At 45.0% G+C, this 21,712-nt stretch overlaps 3 protein-coding genes across 8 annotated transcripts; 1 reads left to right on the forward strand and 2 right to left on the reverse strand.

Moving 5' to 3' along the window:
- On the reverse strand, nt 1-5,456 carry moxd1l (monooxygenase, DBH-like 1, like). Its single transcript, XM_084700402.1, has 13 exons — nt 5,175-5,456; nt 4,760-4,906; nt 3,930-4,082; nt 3,618-3,701; nt 3,038-3,193; nt 2,822-2,924; nt 2,238-2,410; nt 1,977-2,068; nt 1,679-1,775; nt 1,405-1,464; nt 1,088-1,218; nt 869-974; nt 1-665 (listed from the first exon to the last, which is right to left on the reverse strand). Exons 1-13 carry the CDS (start codon nt 5,397-5,399, stop codon nt 441-443), a joined length of 1,752 nt encoding a protein of 583 aa, XP_084556528.1. The 5' UTR covers nt 5,400-5,456; the 3' UTR covers nt 1-440.
- A 1,106-nt stretch (nt 5,457-6,562) lies between these two features.
- Nucleotides 6,563-8,063, reverse strand: LOC146286925 (uncharacterized). The gene is made up of 2 exons (XM_084699934.1): nt 6,919-8,063; nt 6,563-6,794 (listed from the first exon to the last, which is right to left on the reverse strand). Exons 1-2 carry the CDS (start codon nt 7,354-7,356, stop codon nt 6,738-6,740), a joined length of 495 nt encoding a protein of 164 aa, XP_084556060.1. The 5' UTR covers nt 7,357-8,063; the 3' UTR covers nt 6,563-6,737.
- Nucleotides 8,064-8,245: 182 nt separating this feature from the next.
- On the forward strand, nt 8,246-21,254 carry snx9b (sorting nexin 9b). Of its 6 annotated transcripts, none has more exons than XM_084699928.1 (20): nt 8,246-8,541; nt 10,518-10,604; nt 11,259-11,333; nt 11,946-12,059; nt 12,658-12,738; nt 14,396-14,561; nt 14,735-14,770; nt 15,482-15,620; nt 15,896-15,983; nt 16,222-16,347; nt 16,489-16,606; nt 16,721-16,851; nt 16,952-17,055; nt 17,188-17,291; nt 17,393-17,470; nt 17,737-17,813; nt 19,011-19,100; nt 19,232-19,346; nt 19,567-19,658; nt 19,898-21,254. In XM_084699928.1, exons 1-20 carry the CDS (start codon nt 8,530-8,532, stop codon nt 19,943-19,945), a joined length of 1,881 nt encoding a protein of 626 aa, XP_084556054.1. In that variant the 5' UTR covers nt 8,246-8,529; the 3' UTR covers nt 19,946-21,254. The 6 variants fall into 6 exon arrangements, with proteins under 6 accessions (XP_084556054.1, XP_084556055.1, XP_084556058.1 ...); XM_084699929.1 differs by having other exon boundaries at nt 15,899-15,983; XM_084699932.1 differs by lacking the exon at nt 12,658-12,738 and having other exon boundaries at nt 8,247-8,541.
- Nucleotides 21,255-21,712: the final 458 nt, after the last annotated feature.

Here is a 21,712-nt window from a genome sequence, read left to right on the forward strand (position 1 = left end):
TTTATATTGAAAGTTTTATTTTCAATGACAACCATAGGCTACACAAAAATCGGATTAAAGTAAAATTAGAAACCAATTGTATAAACTTTAATATGAATTATATTAAATTATGTAAGCTCTAGGCTAATGATTATTCTGTCCCTGTAATAAACGACAGTTTAACTGATCTATTGTGCAGCCTCTCTTGATCATAGTGCCGAAGAACAACCCATCAACTAGAGGGCCACTGAGATAACGTTTTTAACCAGATTAAGTGAATGTTGCTGAGACAAAATGGTATGTGGTTATGAATTTTTAAGCTACATAATCTACTTGTAAACCGGGTAAGGATCAGTTGGGTCTTGGCCTGGATTGTACAATAGTGACAGAACCACAACACTGGCCACAAGTGAAATGTGTCTGTGGACAATGTGACCATACTCAACATGGAGGGTTTCCCATCATAGCCTTGTACACAGAAGAAGAAACAAGCATCCGGCTGAGGTCATGACCCAAGAACCTCTTTCTCTGTGGGACATATTTAAGTACGGTACGTCCAAGTTGGTGGCATACGGGGGGATGTTAGATGCAGTGGGAGATGCTGTAACCGAATCCCTATTGCAACTTCCTGTGGCTGTTTTCATCATATCTCGCACCATAACCCCATCAATGTAGGTGTAGTTATTCTGTAAGCAAGACCAAACAATGACAAAGTCAGGGGGGGTATGTGTTTTGTGGTAATCAGCACAAATAGGTTCACTGTTACAAGGTTAAAAATGGATGTAGCATCATGGATACGCAGGCTCAAAAGACCTTTAAAGTTCCCAACAAAAGAAGATAAAGATTAGGATTGGAGCATCCCATAACAATATTTGGTCTTCATACTTACATAGATATCATTGAGAACTTCAAATTGAGGAATTGTCTTCATCGAGGCCTCTTGTTCATTGATAGCCTCTTTAGTCCAATTTTTGGTACTCCAATCATCAAACAATCTGTGGCACAAAATAAAGCATGACTGAATTGAGTCTTTCTGGCTTGCCACAGTTTTCATCCAAACCATCATATACGCATTAAAGAGTGTTCAACTGGGGACAACCACTCTTACTGTTGAAGTGTTTTGTTCTTTGTGGCTGCCAGGTATCGCATGTTAGGGTGGCTCCAGCAGTTGCTGATGTCGATGGCAGGGTAGTAGAACAGGAATGCTAGACACATCTCATTTGTGGTGCCCAAACCTCCCTGTGAGAGAAGAGGTAAGTGGAGATAATAGGATTATCCTATGAAGGTACGGTGAAGTTCTCCTTTCTCCGATCATAGAGTTCCTGTCAAATAGATCATGACAAGGTACTAAACATCAAGATGGAGGTCATGTGGTGTGTCACAGAAGGGTGTGTTCATTTCTTCTGATTCTATGCTACTACCAACCCATGTAGGTCCTGTGTGATTTTCTGTGTTATAGGTACATTCCACCAGAATTTCATCACCCTGCAATGAGAACAAATATTTGTGAACAAATCTATTGTGAGCTCTGCCATTGACTGGACAGACTTTAACATTGTAGTCGTAGCAGTACATTAATAATGTTCAGAAAGAAATACACATTGTACTCAAATGAAGTCTGCAGAATTGGCTTTTCATGTATGCGTGGGTGGGGGAGCAACGCAACTAAACACAGGAAGTACAGTAGTGTCAGGATTACCGGCTTGATGGTCTTGATTTCCCCAAGATTGTAGACCTCTTGATAATCAAAACTGTAATTCTCATCCAAACCCAGGAAGTCCACCTGCTTCCCATCCCTATGGAATGGAATGAAAGTGCACACAAGGTTATAGCAGGGAAGAAACATTCACCCATTCACAACAAATATACACTTCAAGATTAAATCATGACAAGATCTGACAGGGATGGTATATTATTTGTGGACAAGTGTGGATATTAAGACTGACACCCCATTCGTATCTTCCACTATTAGATTTTTGTTTTGAAGTCTTTCTCACCTGAAATGCCCGACTCTAATCTTCCTCCCGGCCAGATGAGTGTGCAACATCATTGAAAACACATTGAGGTCTGGGGCGGGGCCATCCAGGAGCTAGAGGGGCGGAGCAACAAGCAAGAGGTGGAGACCAGGAAGAACAAATATAAACCACAAACAAAGAAACGTTCCTCTATATCATAAGATAATGGCTACACTGTCAAAACTTTCCAGGACAGTCATTCTAGGTTTTGAACTTTTACATGGAGCAAGTAATCTATTGTACCTCAGAAAAGTCTGAGGTACGGCACAATCCATAGGTTTGAAAGTCTGTGGCATTGGGGGGGATGGCATAGCCTTCAGTGGGAGCCACCATCAGCCCCGTCGTGAGCAAGCCCACATCATGCTCCCTGAGCTGGCTGGTGTAGTACAGTCTCATACCTGAGTTATCCCTTCGACCTGCAGGGGGCGATAAAACGGCGAGAGCAAGCAAGCAAGCAACATTTATTTACAAAGCACTTTAAAATTCAAGGTGAAAACACAAAGTGTTGTACAGTGAAAACAGTAAAAACAATAAAATAATAAAATAATAAAAGCCCTAAAACACAAAGAGAGAGATGGGGTAAGTGAAGTTAACAAAATTTACAATAACAAAACAAAGTTTTTTTATGTTGCAAGAAACTTGATGTTTGGCCACTGTTGATACCAGTTAAGTACCTCAGCTAAACCCGTTACGTAAACTGTCTGCAGTATTTGACAGAATAATTTTCCTTTTTATCAAGCTTCTGGTTGACAAAAATGATCATCATATGTAATGTAATAGGTCCTATCAATTGGTATGCACTAAATTTGCAAGCAATGAAACCTAACCTGCAGCTTTGGTGGGATTGTTGTAGTGAATTTCAATCCTGTAGAAATGGCTGTCTTTCTGTCCTCCAATGGACATACCTGCATTTTCCGGAAGCTCAAATGGCTAAAAGAGAAAAGGGGGCACGTCATCTTCAAGTCAGCAAATAATTAGGCACCAGTTCTCAGTATTCAACCACACTTCAGTGGGCACATTTCCCCTCAGGGGTAGGCACCTACCCCTCCTCCAACTGCCCAACCGTGAATCATACTGAAGCATTCCTCAACACCATCACCACTATAGCATGGACCCTCGGAGGTCTGGGTCATGGTGGAGGGACAGCGATACAGCAGTATGTGGTGCACCAGATCCAGGTTCTCAATAGCAGGTTCAATCTGAGGTCCAAGCAGAGAGAGTGATGCAGGGGAGAGAAGAGAGAGAAGAGTAGATGAAAGCGTGAGAAAGAAAAGGGAGAGAGAGAGAGAGAGAGAGAGAGGGGGGAGAGAGAGAGAGAGAGAGAGAGAGAGAGAGAGAGAGAGAGAAAGAGAGAAAGAGAGAGATGGAGAGGGAGAGAGAGGGAGAGAGAAAGAGAGAGAGAGAGAGAGACGAGAGAGAGAGAGAGAGAGAGAGAGAGAGAGAGAGAGAGAGAGAGAGAGAGAGAGAGAGAGAATGGAGGTAACAGGGGATATGTGTGAGAATGTACATACATCAAACAGACACTGTTCTTGAGATGAACAGTCCATGTTTCTGAAGGGCCTGATGTTATTGGGCATGTTACTCCACACCACAGAATCCTATTATAATTGAGATGTGCTTTACCCGATAGATATGGTGTTTCCCATTGATGTTGGGAGTCTTCATCACCTTGCAGTGATAGTACGTTTTAAAAGGAGGGACAGTAACCTACAAAAGTGACATGGACCAGAAAGACACAATAAAAACTCTAACACATCACCAAGATAGAGCTCTACAGACATCCTTTACAGCCAACAACTCAACATCCCAGAATTATTCACTGGATTTACCCCCGTTTGGTAGACATGCTTATGTTTTATAAGTACAGTTGTGAGTTCCGAATGATTTGACCAAATGTAACAGTGTGGAAAAACGGTCATGGAGTGTGACTCTTACATTCTCCACAGTGAAGCTCAGGTAGTTGTCGAGCGGCGGGCTGGTTCTGGGCGTGGGCCTCAGCAGGTTGAGCTCCTTGGTTCCTCTGCGGGACGAGTGGTATTTGATCTCATCTGTGGTCCCATACGCATAGATCAGTTTGATGGGGCTCCCCTACAGGAGTAGGGGATGAAAAGTTTAGGTTTAGATTGGGACAAACACACATGGAGGATTCAACCTGTTTTGACATCCTTGATTTGTCCAATTGAACAATTCTGTAAACTATAGAGTAAACTATGGAGTTTCAGTTGTTCTTTTTTTTGCTTTGGAGGTTTTGCTACCTCGTTACATACTGTATATCTAGGCTTTTGTTTACCCAACCCAATATTTCTTAATGCTCAATGGTCATGAGTCACAACAATATTAGAGGGAAATGCAAACCAATCTCTAGGGTGCATTCAGTAGAGCATAGACAGTCAGAAAAGATTTGGAGGAAGATAAGTAGGAAACAAGAGCAGGGCTTTGAGACATAACTCAACAATATAAGAGAGCATATACAATTACCAGCAATAATACACAACAATGTCATACAATCTTCTGATGCAGGAACCCAGAGCTGGGACTGAAGAAAAGGATCTCATATAGGAGATGGGATTGTGTTTCCAGGGTGTGATGGTTTTTTGTTCTAAAGGGCATACCTATTGTTTCCACGTCACATGTTTTAGGGAGGGATATACTGGAACATTTTGGCACAGCAACAGTAAGGAACAGTGCTTGGAATCACAATCACCTAGAAGAACCCTCAAGCCACAGTCCATTTATTCACTGTTACTGTGTGTGTGTGAACTCACGGGGATGGGAAGGTCGTCTTTGTCACAAGTTTGAAATGACCTACTAAAGGTCATAGAGGTCTGTCCATCCAGCTCTGTCAGAGACAGCAGAGTGTAACTCTGTTCCTCGTCCACCGGGGGAAGAAAGGTCCCTATGCCATGATGATCCTAGATGACAACAAATGTTAGATACATAGCAGTTCAGAGAGATGAACACACTGTAAATAATAATACGTTTGTCATTTTTTCGTATTCATCAGAGGAATCACCTGGCTTTCAAGACTATTCGAGAAAATATTATGTGTATCCTCAGATTGGCCCTGTTTTGGGGCCAATTCACTCACTCGCCACACCAATCATGACATGGGAAATTTCAAACGCAGAAATACACCACTACGTCTTCTGTAATCCATTTTAAAAGGTGAAGACACTTTACCTTGAAATAGGTGCCATTCGATTCAACTCCCCCGATGACAATGTCTGCTCCAATCATGTTTCCTTTGGGACTCAACCCGAAGCCCACCCAGCCAGTGGTGTTGACAGACAGCTGGAAGGTGATATTTTGAAACACGTCACTAAACCCCCACTTCAGGGTGACCTGACCGGCCCCGTCAAGGTGCTCCATGAAGGGCAGGACATGATCCGTCACCTGCCCCTCCATCCCCGGAGGTCGGCTTGAGAGAAGGGAGAGGAGGAGGAAGAGTGCGCGGAGCTGTGCCATCCTATTTCCACACTAGGAGGAGCAGAGGAGAAGAGGAAGCTGGATCGGAGAGAGACCACAGGTATCGCCCTGAAGCTTAGAACCTCTGTGTCAAGGACCTAAATGACAGACGTGTTGCAATGCGGTAACAAACACTGGTGCAATTGCGATGCCTTTCTGAAATATTTGTTCTGTTTCTTTCTCTACCAGGGTCTTTTGTTCCTGGTGGCAAAAGGTGAACCACAACATTCTGGAAGCTCCTCCCACCTCCTATCCAGAAGCCCCCTCCCTCTTCATTGATGTCAACTTGTTCAACCAGTCTGGACTAATTGACAGCAATTGCAACCAAGCACCTGATGTTTGTAACTTAAGAAAAGCTTTTTAGACTTAAATAAACCATGAATTAAGCTTAAAGATGCCCTTAGCAGTACATTCCATCTTGTGACACCTGTACTTGTACCCTCTCTGCACATTGTATTTGAAATCCTGTTGGATCTGTGCTATGCATCACTGTAATTTAGGCGTTGTGGTTGCCATGGAGTTAAGATATTATTATTGTTCACTGTGCCTGGTAGCTGTGATGTTAATATGCACTGGGAAAAGTAAATACAGACTGTTCCATGACTGACCACCCACATATTGTACTATGCACTTCTGATCCTTAAACTTCTGCTGTACAAATCTAAATGACCTAGTTTTATGTCACTTTGCGTATAAGCATTAAAATAAAGTATAAATGTAAACATGGAATGGTTATTGAGACTCTGGTTCTGTCCTGTATGAACAACAGGACTTCAAACTTATTTTCTGGGGGCAGTGTTCACTGCTTGGGAACACTGGCCCTGTAGCCCATTGTTTATGGTGAACAATAATCTTGGAATGGAGTGAGGGTGTTTAGGTACTATGCAATTGTGTTATTTGATAGAAGTGTATTGAGGTAGAAGATTCGAAACACACAGCCATGTGAATTGGATCAAGACTGTGATCCTCATTGTCACCACAGAAACCTCTCCAAAAAGTGACATGAATAACTATAGACTTGTAAGATGAGATGTACCTCTGAGATGTACAGGTGATATTGTAAAACACCAAAATGTCTAGGTTTTGATTTTGTTTGATAACTTTTATTATGAGTATGGTAAGGACTAAATGTCACTGATAAACTAATAGTATGAATTAAAGATGCCTGGTAATATCATTTCACTTCTGATCATCCCTTATTATTAAAATAGAATTAAATAACAGGAAGTGATGAAGAAGACCAGGAAGTGTATGTTGAGAAGCATCACCTTCTGCAGGTCAGGGCCAATTTGAGAAGTAGGGGAAGCAGTTGCCAGGACCCACCTGTTTCTCCTCCTGGAAAAAAGACAACACAGCTAGACCTTTAGGATGACTGACACCATATATTTACACAATAATACATAACCTACACACCATTTCACAAGGGTTATTTGACCTTCTCCTGGCCTCCATCTTTCACCTTGCTTTTCTTCTCTGAGGTAATGGCATTCTTCCTCCCCAGACAGCCTCTCACTTTCTTCCAGAAGGACCTGTTGGTCATGGCCGGCGTTGCCTCCTCTTCCGGCTTCTCTGTGATGATTGGTTCCGAGGATTCTGATCCCATCGACGGAGCCGAACAGGCCCGGTTCTTGGAGCCCTCCCTTGTCCCCGAAGGACATGCCTCCTCTAGCTGGGGCAGCATTCTCTCCTCCAGGATCAGTTCTACACATCGGGGGTAGACGGCGAACGGCCAGGATGTGTCAATGGAGGACGACCGGCTGTGGCAGCGCTCGGCACAGTGGAGGGAGGGCCCCCTGGCTCCCCGGGCTGACATGGGGATAGGCAGTGCTTCAGACGATGCAGCAGAGGTGCTGGGTGCCAGGGTGTGGCCCACAGCAAGCCCTGTGACCTGGCTCATGTCCTGGACTGTCTCACCCACTTCCTTTGCCAAGGCTTCTGTAGGGACTGAGGCTCTTTTAATCCATGATAGGCTTCTACAAGCCACAGCAAAGTTTGATAGACCATGAAAAGAGTGCTGGTTCTACCTCTTTCCGAATTCTCACTTACTTAAAATGAAATAATTTCGACAGGCGATACATTGAACATAAATCAATGCATTCGTTTCTAGCAGGGCGATGAAGCATCGTCTGAAGTTACTCAACGCTGAGTATAAAATGATCTAAAATACATGAAGTATTTTGTAATGTAGCAGCTAGAAGATGTTTTGTGACTTCTTGCGTCACAATCATTTAACGATGCAAATCCATTCTGAAGCAGAAGACTCGTTGCAACAGTACCTACGTTTTACCGTTAGATGGCGACTTCCACATAGGACATTTTTCGGATTTGTCTTTCATGTTAGCTTCTTGTCTCACTTGACTTTGGTGTAAAAAAACAAAACAAAACGTAAAGCTTTAAAATAATAATATTTCACGTATTGTTTTAAAAAGATTATACAAAAACATGCATTGATGACGGATCAATATTCATACATTCATGAATTATAGGCTCCTCACTTCATGATTGTCTGAAAAGAACAATAATTGCCAGTCATAAATGTAAAAATACCATCAAAAATAATAACTAGCCTACCTTACCAACAATCATAAACAAGCGGAATCATAAATAAATACATGCAAGAATTAATAGGCTACTATAATTATTGTTATGGGCTAGCAAATATAATGAAATACTTGTTTTAATCATTGTCGTAAATCGTATCTCAAGCAAGGTTTGGTATTGGAGTGAACCATTACTGGACTTGTCAGTTCCAGGCTATCTTTCCGGTTTCGTACTCCCGGGGTACTGTACTGGACTCACAAAGTCATAACGACAGCGAATTCCACGTTTGAAACGTCGAAATAAGATTGAACTAGTATCGCAGTATTTCTCGCCCTTAACTGTTTAAACTTGAGGTTAAAGGGCAACCTGTATTTAGTGATGTATTACAATTTGTAGGCTACTGCGGCGCTGCCCCCAAGAAGAATTGCCTTGTTTTCGCCTAGTTGAGCAGCGGGGAAATGTCAAGCTGAGGATTTGAAAACCCTGAACCCCTTGGGCCGTTTTGTAATGTTCGGTAAAGGCTACCATAATGGCAAACAAGGTATGATTACATCTTTAATTTAGTGCTTTTTCAGAAACTTCGCGATCTACTGAATTTGCGCTATTCGGTTTGACAAGGCGTAGAAGAGTCTGTAGTTGTGGTCTTACACTGTAGTCTTTTAATGCTCATAGTCTACAACTGCGTTGAAAATATATGTCCTAGGTTATTCAAACTTAAATTGCATTTGAATTCTTGACATTTAACGTTTACAAAGTATGCTTATTAAAAACATGGAAAATATGTCTCATTAAAACGTGTCTTGTGACATTTTACTACCCTTCCAGTGCGGGTCATTTCTCCACGCAAGGAATTCTGGGACCTGCAGTTTGCAATATAAATAATTGGTGTAAACTGTGTTCAAAAGTTACGTTGATGTGTGTTATTTAATACTTTGATGACTTTCTTTGTTCTACGTTCCTATACATATGGGCCATCTCTCTAAAAGCCTATATCTATTATTTGCATTGCTAGTAGGCCTTCATGAGATTGAATGAAAATTGGTTTTAGAATAAAAAATAGGATTGCATACCTAAATCCTTTCAATTTTGTGTGCGTGCATCAGTTCTCAACATTTTAGAATATTCTTTGTGGACACTTAAATATGGTTTATCCAAACCTTCATCCCTAACTTGCTGTGCTGATTTCTGTGTCTTGTAATGCAGCTTGTCAAGGATGGAGGTGAGAATCAGTCAATTGTCCAACAATTCTATCCCACTTATTACAATGCACTTATTGCATCATCATAGCATTCTAAGAATTGTTTTGTATTTAAGGAAGTGCCCTGGGCTTGGAAAAGGTGATGTCAAATGAAGTGTCAAACATGTCACACATCAGGTGTGTGACAGTGTACCAAGTCCCAAAGGAAGTTAGCCTCGTTCATGTTGACTGACTTAAGATTTCATGAGATCAAACTAGATCATTTGTGATTTTGACATCCTCTAGATTTCTCCCTCTCCCTTTCTCTCTTCATTCTCTTTCTATCCCCCTCCTAACGCTTTCTCTTCTTCTCCTACTTTAGTTCCTGTTTGAAAGCCACCTCCTGACTCATGGGAGCAGCTAGGCTAATGCAAAAATAGAACTCTATTCACAGAGGCTAAGGCTAAATAGACAGACAATCCTTCTCACAGTCTAGCCACTATGCTAGCAGCCGGGATGAGGCACTGTGCATTCTGTGCACTGTTCTGAGAGGCTTATTTCTGGTATCACACCATCATTAGTTTGAAATTCAACCCTTTCTTTTGTCACTTGCAGCATATAAACACACTAAACAATAGAATACAAAACACTAAACATACAGCCTACAATTTGACATAATCAAGGAGTGGGGATTGTTGTTTTGTGTTTACAATAATTTGACGTGAGGCTGTGAAAGGAAGAAACGTAACCATAGGGTAAAAACCCAGAAAAGAGAACATTAGAATCTCAAAACTAATGTTTCTCACATCCACGTCCAAAATGGTTCCAATTCAGTAGTGGTCATTTCTAAAAAGCCTCCATGATTAAGATGAAGAAGTGATAACACAATGAGCACTCTCAGTTCCCTGTCTGTGGGCCAGGTGGCTGCAGGGGGTGAGAGAGAGAGGGGGGGGGGGAGGGGGGGTGGAAGAGAGGAAAGAGAGACGGAGGGAGGGAGGCTACTTGACATTTGATGAGGGTTGCTCTGTGTTCCACCGCTTTTTGGGTCTGGGCCATGTAGCCTACTTTACTGTGGATTGAATTGTGATTGTTGGGTCTGTTTGTATTGGGAGACGGGGGTCTTTGGGGTCGAGAGTGAGATTCCCTACTGTAATAACGCAGCCTGGCTCAGGCGGGTAGGTGTTTATACAGTACTGGCGCTGACTCAGCATGCCTACCCAGATGGCTTGTTCAGCCTGTTTCAGATTGCCCCTCTTCCCCCTATAGCTTGTTTTCATGCATACTTTTGACCATGTTTTCACTGAGGTGCGTGCGTGCGCGGCTGTGCGGTGTCTCCCCAGGCGCAGGTTCTGTATGACTTCACGGCTGAGGCCGGGAACAATGAGCTCACGGTGAGAGAAGGAGAGACTGTCACCATCACCAACCAGGTCAGTCACGTCTGTTATGTTTCTCTCTCACTCTCTCTGTCTCTTCACTCTCTAGCCTTCTTTCTCCACGTATCCCTGCTTTAAACACAGAAACATATACGTTTATATCAATATTTTTGAGGCGTTTTTAAAATGGAGATAACATGCACAATATTGCAATATCCCCGAATCACATTGGCCTCCTGCTTTCTCGCTCTGTCGTCCTCCCTCTTTCCCGGGCCATTTGTCACCTGTCTGTCTCTCTAGCTGTAACCTCTACCTTGCCCTCAAACATGTCACACTCTGTCTTTTGATCCCACTCTCAACACCAAACCAGACGGTTCACATCAATACATTATTGTGTGAAAAGTCTAGCACGCTCCATGATGAAGTGACCAGCGCCGCTGACTCACCCATGCCTCTGTGGCCTTTTGTGAGGCTCCTGGCCTATAAAAGCCTCACATGATCACCGACCATAAAAGTCCTATTTTAAAGGAGGAACAATCGTGATGTCACCCACGGCTATCTTCCGTTCAGACGGGAGTTCAAAGGTCACTCGGCGCGCCTCCTGTATAAGTCTGTCATCGCGCCACGTGATGATGAAGGCCGCTTTCGGCTCAGTGCCAGCCAATCCAGGTCGTTCTCAATTGTTGTTTGGCCCTGTTTCGTTTGCAGAGTATCGGAGGAGGCTGGATAGAAGCTCAGAACTCCAGAGGAGAGGTGGGACTGGTGCCAGAAGACTATATCGAGGTTAGGAAGGCCCACAGACAACTTTTGAATGTTGTTTTGTAATGCGCTAGCCCAGTCTGTTGATGTGACAGCCTAAATTAGAATAGTGCCACCATTCATAGGAACCACACAGATGGATACTGGGGTGGTTTGATTCAAAAGCTTTTTGATCTTTGTTGAACTCGTTTTGCAGTGTTGTGTGTGTGTGTGTGTGTGTCTGTGTCTGTGTGTGTAGTACTTCATTAAGGGAGGAATTCACTCTCTGAACAGCTCACAGCCAACCAAGAGCTGTGAGCTCAGGCTAGTCAATGGGAGGAGAGAAGAGATCTGCTAAACAGTTTAGGCTAAATCCAAACATATTCAGAGCAGCACTGGTGGGTGCGTGTGCGTGTGCATATCATGACCCAAAGTTACCTCCACAGCTGCCCCAAGATGTTTTGCTTTTCTGACAAGACTTTAATATTCTCATAGACAGTCGATAACCACATGCTTTTCGTTGAAAGCAGCAGGGCTTAATGTAAGACAGACCTCACCCTGTCTTCGAAGCGCAGGCCACTGTCTCAATACTGCACTCTGCCTTCTGTGGAAGAGGTTTACTAACATATATTTCTGCCTACACCCCCCCCCCCCCAGCTTGGTAAGCTTTCTTCAGGAGGAGGAAACGTAGGAAACGTTGGAAACGTAGCCGCTCCTGACTTGTCCTTCTTTGATGCCTTTGCCCCTGCAGCAGCCAACCCCACACCACAGGTAACACACACACACACACACACACTTGCTCCGTTATACCTTCCAGCTCAAACAGATGTGAGCTGTCTTGCGTTGTTGTGTAACTGTTTCGTCATTGTATTTCAGACTATGTCTGTGTCCCAATAACGACTCCTAGTTTCCTCCCCTGATCTCCGCGTCCTTTTGAACCACTTATCTGAAAACTACATAGTACAAATGATTTGATGAGAAAGGACAAGCCCAGTGTAGCAGGTCATGACATGGTGTGTGTGTGCGCGTGTGCAAGCATGTGTGTGTATGTGTGCATAAATGGGTGACTCATAGCACACAAAACAGTGCACAGTTTGGTGACCAACTCCAGAAAGAATTGTGCATTTTAAAATTCAGAGACGATCAAAGGAGAAGTGGGCAGACAAAAAGGACCGCGGTGGAATTCGTTTTTGTCGTCCCATCCCTCTGATATGCAGAAGTGAAGGCCCACACACACACGCACACACACACACAGTTTGACGCCACCTCGGTGTTTGCTACCAGGGTAACCCCTTCACTTGCAGGCACTTTGATGATGTTACCCTCTCCAACCCCTCCTCCTCCCTCCTCCTCCCCCCCCTCGATTAAGGTGGATGTTGGGGGTTTGAGCCCCCAGCCGGACACCCCTGACACCCCGGGCCCCCCCTCCTCCCTCTCCTCCCCTGACCAGGTAACCAACTCTGGGGTGGGCTACAGCATGGTTGCCCCCGGCCAAACTTCCCATATCCTTCCAATCTGCCTGAGCAAGTAACCCCTCCCCCTCCCTAAACCAGCGACCTTCCAGCCTGTCCCAGCCTGTACACATGCATGATGTCTCACGCACCCTGTGACATTGCAGCTCTCTCTCTCTCTCTCTTTCTTTCTCTCTCTCTCTCTCTCTCTCTCTCTCTCTCTCTCTCTCTCTCTCTCTCTCTCTCTCTCTCTCTCTCTCTCTCTCTCTCTCTCTCTCTCTCTCTCTCTCTCTCTCTCTCTCTCTCTCTCTCTCTCTCACTCTCTCACTCTCCCCCTCTCTCTCTCCCGCTCTCTACCTCCCTCTCTCTCTCCCCCTCCCTCTCTCTCTCCCCCTCCCTCTCTCTCTCCCCCTCCCTCTCTCTCTCTCTCTCTCTCTCTCTCTCTCTCCCCCTCCCTCTCTTTCTCTCACTCTCTCTCCCCCTCCCTCTCTTTCTCTCACTCTCTCTCTCCCCCTCCCTTGACATTTTTCTTTCAAAACACACACACACATATTTACATATGCAGTTTATCGACCCCATCACAGATGAATCAGTGAAAACTTCACACATGATTGGCACAATTACTGATTTATCATCCACTCCTCAAACCTGCCAATTAGCAGGAAGCCAATTATCACACAACATATTATCACTTTGGATAAAAGCTAAACGAGTCAAATGTAATGATCCAATGAGTGATGTGATCAGTGAGCACACTCTCGCATACAAGCTATCACCACTGCATGATTGATTTAACTTTGTGGCGCCAAATGATGTATGTATTATAAACAGTATGTACTTTCATGTATCACTGCAAACGTATTCAGCTCAGGGCATGTGTTCAAAATGAGGTCTGGATATAAACATTGTCATTCTGAGAGTACGAGGGAAGGACGAAAGTAGCGTTGACCCGACCTATGAGTATACAGTCTGCATGGGTTTACATTGTTCTGTATGGATCTATATGGGTTTACATGGGTCTACATGGGTCAGCGTAGTCCATTGAGTAGGTGTGTTCAATTCAGACTCGTCCTTCGCATCCATCAGAACCCAGGTGCACCCAACCACACACACACACACACTTACTACACACAAGGACGGACACTGAATGTTATCCCTGGGCCTATGCATGGCATGGTAGTAGTGTGGATATTGCTGCATGGTAACACGCCTCCACAGTGTCCCCGGCTCACCTCTCGGGGCTTCCTGGAGAGGTGCCCCTGTGCGAGGGAGCCTCTGGTGTCTCTGTGAAGCCCTTCCACTGTCAGACACGGTGCACCCAAAGGATTCCCCTTTGAATGGAATGTCGTCAGCGCTTTGGAAAAGGGAGATGTGAGGCGTGAATAGAGGATAGGATTCGATTGAATGTGTTGTTTGCATGGGGCGCAAGTTCACCGAGGGTTTTGTGTGACCGGATGTTTGTGTAAACACGCAAGGTCCAAACGTGTCCATGAACTGACTTATCTATGCTCTCTCTCTCTTTATCAAGTTCTCTCTCTGTGTGTATGTCTCTCTCTTCAGTGAATCACCGAGGGGTGACAGCAGGAAACATTTCTTAATTGGCAAAAATATTCCTCCGTCTTTCTCTCTCGTTCCCTCCATCTCTCCCTCCTCCAGGCCAGCAATGGAAATGACCCCTGGTCCGTGTGGAACTCAGACGCTACTGGGGGCTCCTCCAACAACTGGGCGGCCAAGCCTGAGGGCACAGAGACGGGCAAGAATGTTGCAGCGAATCCCTGGAGCTCCGCTGTACAGGGCCACCCCCAGGCCTACCAAGGCCCAGGTAGCAGCTACTTTTACTGGGGACAACCAAGGGGATCGTGGGGCGGTTACAACTATGGGTGGCTAGCACTGGTATACTTCGAATTTTGGTGGTTGTTATGTAAGTTCCTTATGGAGGTGCATATGCAAACTATTCACAGGGATGCAATGACTAAAATAATCCTTTTTTTCCAGCCATGTATCCATACCCATACCTTATTGACTGTGCAGGTATTCAATTGCCTGCTGAGACTGTGTCCCTGATTGTGCGGCTGTTTATTAGCTTGATTAGATTAACTTTAGAACATATTTTATCATGTGTTTGTATTTCTACCAGCATGGGTATTAAAGTGTGTAGTAAGTGGGATGCTTGTGTGTTTGTGTGTGTTTGCTTCATAATCGGTAGTACTTTTAAGTGTTCTGGCATGATATTTCCACTAAGGGAAAGTTTAATAGGGTCCCTGTGTAAACATGTGTTTTTTCACTGTCTGAATGTCTTAGCACTGCAAAATAGCTTTTCCATCTTGGATTAATCCCAGAATTGCTGTGGGCTGGTGACAATACAGCTAACAGTAAAGCACCGTCATAAAGAATCTATTATTTTAACATAATTCATTCCTTCATTATCGAAGGATGATCTAACTCTGATATGCATTCGGATCAAGACCTTGTGTGTTGTTGGACTGATTGATACTAGTTTTGGCTTGCCTGACGTGCGTAATACTGTAGGTTTCTGTGAATTTAAAAGGGTGTTTTGGCTACAATGCCAGTTGAGTGTCTGAAGCCTCGTTTTGTTGTGTGTGTGCCCTTCCCATGAACGTTCTCCACGCCGTTCCTCCACCGTCTGACCGATTCCCAGTGTGCACATGTCTGTCTTCTTGCCTGTCTGTGTGTTGATACTTGTTTGGGTCGCCTGTGTAACTCGTGTGTGTGACTGACTAGGCGCTGATGACGATGAGTGGGACGACGAGTGGGACGATGTCAAGTCGTCGGGAGGCTACGCCGAGTCCGAGGGGGGGGAGGGCGGGGCCCTTCAGAGAGGCGGGGCTGGAGGCTCCTCCATGAAAATCTCCCTCAACAAGTAAGACATGGCTGACTCTCATCCTCATCTTGACTCGCGCCGTTCATACACATCGCTTTGGCCGAGGGTCTAAATACTAAGGGTGTATACTTGTGTGATGAGAAGACAAACGATCGATTCCTCGAGTGATTGATAAGCAGTTTTGTTGCGGTCTCAACGGCTCCTGTTTTGGAACGAGCTCTCTGACTGCAGCAACCGTGTTCGGAGCCAACATGGAGTCCGGTTTCCTCAACTCCTTAGCTCTTACCCGGAAACTGCTGTGATCCTCTCCCGAGCAGGTTCCCCGGTTTCTCCAAGTCCGGCCCGGAGCTGTTCCTCCTCTGCAAGCAGCTGGCCAAGGGCAAAGACAAGCTTCCCATCTATGTACGCTGGTTCTCCATCTCTGCCTGTATTCTTAATAAGGGTTTGAATAGACTCTCTTCAGGACTATCTTCAGGATGTCCTATCTGATAGTGACACGTTGGGTATTTGCAGGTTACACTTTGTAACGTAACTGCACGTCATTGGCCGTCCTGTCTCCATCCTATTAGGTTATCGCTAACAGCTAGTTACTGTTCCTGTGTCAGATGAAGTGTTTCGAGTAAAGTGTCATGTTTGTCAGATGGGCGAGGTGGGTCCAGTGTGGGCGTACCCTGAGTCTCAGCTGGACTGCGTGGTGGCCGACCCCAAGAAGGGAACCAAGCTGTACGGCCTGAAGAGCTACATCGAGTACCAGGTCACACCCAATGTGAGTCTGGCTCTCAAGTAGAGGCTTTCTGACTTGCAGTTAAATCCATGTTTTTCCTACCTAGGCACAGTCAGGAGCAAATTGACATTGTAGCTCATACACTCCACGGGCCGTATATGACTTGTGGCGATTGGCTTACAGACCACAAACAGACCCGTCAATCACAGATACAAGCACTTTGATTGGCTGTACGAGAGGCTCCTGGACAAGTTTGGTTCGGCAATCCCCATTCCCTCACTACCGGACAAGCAGGTGACAGGTGAGCTCCGGGTCTCTTGACGACCTCCTCTCTCTTATCCAAAGAGATCGAACCAGATACCGGACATTCCCGAAAGGAGAAAATAAAGTGGTAACATGTAACCTCCCCCCCCAGGTCGCTTTGATGAGGAGTTCATTAAGATGCGTATGGAGAGGTTGCAGGGTTGGATGATCAGGATGTGTCGACACCCCGTGGTCTCCAACAGCGACGTCTTCCAGCTCTTCCTCAACTACAAGGACGAGAAGGTCAGCAGCCGGGATCAGATGGGTCAACCAATGAGAGGAGCTTAGAGACCAACATCTCTGAGATCCCATTGGCTGTTAGTGAGCATCGTTTCCGTTGCAGGACTGGAAAACGGGCAAGAGAAAAGCAGAGAAGGACGAGGTGGTGGGAGTGATGATCTTCTCCACGATAGAACCCGAAGCGCCCGACCTGGACCCCATCGAAGTGTGAGTGACATCACATCCTGTCCCGACCTGATGTGTAGAAGGACCTGAAAGTCTGTCTCAACAATGGAGCAGTGGCACGAGTCGCCATGTTGCGTGGTTTCGAACGGTGTGTTTGTGTGTCTGTCCCTCCAGGGAGCAGAAGTGCGAACAGTTCAGCAGGTTCACCAGAGCCATGGATGATGGTGTGAAGGAGATCCTCACCGTGGGCCAGGAGCATTGGAAGAGATGCACAGGACGTATGTACCGGCACAGAAACCGCTACATAACTGCTATAACATCCTTTCACAAAGCTGTGGAGAGGTGTAGGTCTTGGTGTAATGGATGTTCTTCTCTCTAGCTTTGCCAAAGGAGTACCAGCGCATTGGCAAGGCCTTCCAAAATCTCTCCTCAGTCTTTACTAGCAGTGGATACCAAGGTACTGAAGCCCACCCATCTCATATTTATTAATGCATTCATATTAACGTCGCCCATGCTCGGAGAGTTGGATGTTCTGGAACATTCTGTGTCCTTGTCAAGTATTAACCAAGAAATGGTGGATAAGGTGATTCGATCTTTGAGGGTTTTTGGGGTTTAGGTGCAGTCCTATGGGCATAATGTGAAGGCCCCTGTGATATTGCTTGTAAAAAAAGGGGGCTTTACGAAAGCATTTTGAGTTTGTTCTTTGGTGCCTTGTGTGTCCAGGAGAGGCTACCCTGACCGACGCCATGACGGCAGCAGGAAAGACCTACGAGGAGATCGCTCAGATGGTGGCAGAGCAGGTAGACGACACGCTGGTCTCTCTTAGTTCCCTATCTCTCCTTCCGCTGCCCCCCCCCCCTGTATGTTGCTTTGATTAAAGCATATGCTAACTGATTCCATGACATTGTTTATATGCAAGGTTTGACCTTGTTTGACTCTGAGCCTGTTGCAAGCTAGTGTGTTGGGAAAAGAGACCATTAAAGAAAACGGCAGTATACTCTATTTCCCGTGATAGGTCTATGCCCTGTTTTCCTCCGAGCTCTGCTCCCACATAATTTGGGGAATATATAGCCGCCTTGATGAATTTGAGATAAGGTTTGACTTGGTCTCCATGGCTTGTACTAAAATCCAACCTCGGCCCTCTCTTTGATGTCTAAGCAGCGTCCTCACGGAGGATTCATCTGGTAAGCATGTGTCTCGCTCCAGAGCCCCCCCCCCTCCCCGCTCTCCCGCCAGGATTGACAGGCTTTCAGCTTTTTAAGCTTTTCAAAGCAGCCATGTGATTGACTAGGCGTCATGTATTCAGTCACGCCAAGCCCTACATTTCTGTGTTGTTTATCCGTCTTCAGCTTTTCGTGTGAATCCTTCCATATCCGACTGAATGTATTGGCTAGTAGTTAGTAGTTACAGGGTTAGGGGGTCTTTTAGCAGGCTATCTGGTCAGGCGGTTTGTTTGGTCACTCGTTTGATCTTGAACGTCAGACAAAGAACATGCGATACGCAGAATGTTCGATTATCTGATCTGTGTGTGAGTTCCTATGTCCTCTGAACCAAGACGAGTCAATTTCAAGACAAAATCTATATGAGTTACTGCTGTAGTCTAGTAACGTCCATTATAATCTAAGCAAAAAGTTCAAATGTTTAATAGAGAGAAAAGAGATGATCTTAGTATGATCTCTCACCTTTGACCTTCCCTGATATATGGTTCAACCTCACCGGGACTGGTACAGCCACTACATATATATGTATATATGTGGTCATATTGAACCTCAGACATTTATTAATAAAAAATATTTAAACAATGCTGCAGATTTTCATTTTCATTTGCAGCCATATACTTAGATTCATATTTAACATCATTTTCTGAGGTTTGAATTTGAAGTCATTATGACCTCAGGACAATAAGAGGGTTTAGGGGTGTGTAACTGGTCTGTGTCATGTCTAACTAGTGTGTGTGTGTGTGTGTGTGTGTGTGTGTGTGTGTTCTCCCCGTCCAGCCCAGGAAAGACCTGCACTTCCTCATGGAGACAAACAACGAGTACAAGGGCCTCCTGGGTTGTTTCCCCGACACCATAGGAGTACACAAGGTAGGGGACGCAAGGCTGGAACAAAGGGATAGCCACAAAGGACACACCATCAAGGTTTTAAAACGCTTAGACGCTTTCATTGATTTGCATCAAATGCCCCATGTAGCTTACGGATGCTGTGTCCCTCCCAGGCTGCCATAGAGAAGGTGAAGGAGGGAGACAAGCTGGTGGCCACGAGCAAAATCACCCCTCAGGAGAAAGTCACTATGTCTAAACGTGTCAGCACCATGTCCTATGCACTACAAGGTAGCAAAGAGCTATGTCCAAATGAAGACCTGGGTCATATTTGCTATAAACTATATGTAGTAATGAATTATAAAATAAATGTTCATGTGTTTTCATGACAGATTATACCTTAAAGGATTATTTGAGATATTTTACAAACGTATCGAAAGTTGTGTGCTAAACAGATGGTGTTAAAATGTTTTGTGGTAGTCTTTTAAGTTGACTTCCTGGTTTCTTTCAGCCGAGATGAACCACTTCCATAGCAACCGTATCTACGACTACAACAGGGTGATGCAGCAGTACTTGGAGGAGCAAGTAAAGTTCTACGAGACGGTAAGAAGACAGACATACGCACATCCAATACACATTACACACACACAACACTCAAAAGGACAACTCACACATTCAGTGTGGTGGCGGGTATTGAATGGAATTCTCTCACTCAAGGTATTCTTTGGAGTGCATCCCATAATATGTATGGACAGATATATACGATCCATCCCATAGCTTTACCATACACATCATCTTAAATCTTATACAGGAAGTTGTGTTGTTCTTCTTGTTGTCCACAGATTGCCGAGAAACTGAGGCAAGCTCACAGTCAGTTTACCACCATGTAAGCCTCCCCTGGGAGCCACACGCTGCCCCTCCCTGCTCCAGCCATCCAACACTTCTCTCTATCTCTCCCTAGCCCCCCACCCCCTTCGCTTTCTCCAGTACATGTACCATGTCTCCCATTTATGAACTGCCATCACAAGCTCTTATAAACACTGTGTAATTGTTTATGTCGCCAAAAGTAAACAGTGTCCAAACAGTTGAAGGGGCAGACTAGTGTTAGTCAGCAGGGTCTGGGGCTCTGAGACGGCCCCTCTCTGCCCCGCGCAGGCCTCGTTCTGGAGCGCCAGCTACGTCCCATGTGAGTCAGTGAGCCAAAGCTCAACCCGAACGTCCGCCTGGTTGCTGCCTGTCGCACTGTCCTCAGAGTGCTTCAGGGCACGGACCTCATGCTCGCGTCACCACAGGAAAATGAATAGGTTAAAAGAATGGAAACAAAAAGCATTCGGTCATGTACAATGCATCATGTGCCAGGGTGCTCTCATCCGATTCTGAAAGTCTGTAGGGAATGAAGCCTTAAGAGAGAGAGGCTGTGCGTGTTCACGCCCCTTGACTGTTAGTGTGTCTGAGCACTGCTGGCAGTGACCTCCCTCCGTTTCCTCTTTACTTCCTGAATCGCTTACAGGAAGCTCCACCCACTTCCTGTCAATGTGCCTTTTCCGTTTTCTGAGCAAAATAGAACTGCATGCTTTGCTTGTTTTCCCCCCATTCTGTACTCGATGACGCATCACTTTGCTATTGAAGACAGGAAATCCAAAGGCAGACTTCTGCTTGTGACTAGCAGGAAACAATGAGGTATTTGAGCTAGCATGCTTTCTATATTGAAGCCAAAACATCAGCGAAACCAACGCCTACCACACAACCAGTGCCAAACACAATGGCTCCATCCCAATACTTGAACGCAACCCTGTCCTTTCCTCTCCTTTCCTTCCATGCCACACAGAGAGCACTGGTACTTTCAGCGGCGTTTTACATGTCAGCACTTAGGAAGGAAAGGAAGACAGGAAGAGAGTGCCGTTCAGATGGTTGGGTTTGGGTCCATGTTTTCAACCAGGTTTCTCTGTCACCTTTGCTTTGCTTCCTCCTGTCCTATCACAGTGCAATCTTCAATCATTCTCTAATCTCACCCTTTTCATGTCACATTGTAAACACAAAATATACATTATATATATATATATATATATATTCTTTTGGATGCATGTGCTTTGGGTTGTTGAGATACTATTTTATGTATAGAAAAATTTGCAATATATTTGTCATCCTGAAAAAGGAAAGAAATTCTTTTTGATTTAATAAACTCTGATTTATACTCTATTCTGGCCAGTTTCAGTTTTTCTTGTGTCTGTTTATATGAGAAAGTAAGCAGAAAGAGATGAATCATGTCCTGTGCTATCAGTAGATTTCAGAGGTCATCACACACACACACAGAGAAGTCCTTTTTCCTCCGTCATATCGCTCTGTGGAGACGGAGAGGAAAGAGAACGAGTTGACTCTGCGCAGTGTCAAAGAGCCTGTTTGTGCCTAGTATGTGTGTGTGTTTGTGCCTAGTGTCTGTGTTTAGGCGGGGGGGGGGGGGTGGTGAGATGGAATGAAAGAGTCTTTTCACCCGAGACACCCAACTCTGACGGAATTCACCGGCTGCTGGATCTGATGTGTGCACACAAACATGACTCATACATACACTACCCGTGTGTTCTATGGATCTATCCCTGTCCCTGACGTGCGCTTGTCCACTTCCATTTATCAATTTGTAAACCATAGAGCCCGTGTGG

This window comes from Hypomesus nipponensis, chromosome 6, assembly GCF_054491055.1.
Source record: "Hypomesus nipponensis isolate SF chromosome 6, ASM5449105v1, whole genome shotgun sequence".
Lineage (NCBI taxonomy): Eukaryota > Metazoa > Chordata > Actinopteri > Osmeriformes > Osmeridae > Hypomesus > Hypomesus nipponensis.

What these genes read in the sequence shown, in the direction of transcription:
- moxd1l (XM_084700402.1), bottom strand. Translation starts at nt 5,399, where the DNA reads ATGGAGGGGCAGGTGACGGATCATGTCCTGCCCTTCATGGAGCACCTT. An exon ending in GTACCTCAGACTTTTCTGAG is followed by an intron (nt 2,069 to 2,237) that starts GTACAATAGATT and finishes CCGCCCCTCTAG; the next exon opens with CTCCTGGATGGCCCCGCCCC. An exon ending in ATCACACAGGACCTACATGG is followed by an intron (nt 1,219 to 1,404) that starts GTTGGTAGTAGC and finishes CTTCTCTCACAG; the next exon opens with GGAGGTTTGGGCACCACAAA.
- LOC146286925 (XM_084699934.1), bottom strand. Translation starts at nt 7,356, where the DNA reads ATGAGCCAGGTCACAGGGCTTGCTGTGGGCCACACCCTGGCACCCAGC. An exon ending in CCTCAGAGAAGAAAAGCAAG is followed by an intron (nt 6,795 to 6,918) that starts GTGAAAGATGGA and finishes TCTTTTTTCCAG; the next exon opens with GAGGAGAAACAGGTGGGTCC.
- snx9b (XM_084699928.1), top strand. An exon ending in TGCCAGAAGACTATATCGAG is followed by an intron (nt 11,334 to 11,945) that starts GTTAGGAAGGCC and finishes CCCCCCCCCCAG; the next exon opens with CTTGGTAAGCTTTCTTCAGG. An exon ending in CAGCCAACCCCACACCACAG is followed by an intron (nt 12,060 to 12,657) that starts GTAACACACACA and finishes CCCTCGATTAAG; the next exon opens with GTGGATGTTGGGGGTTTGAG.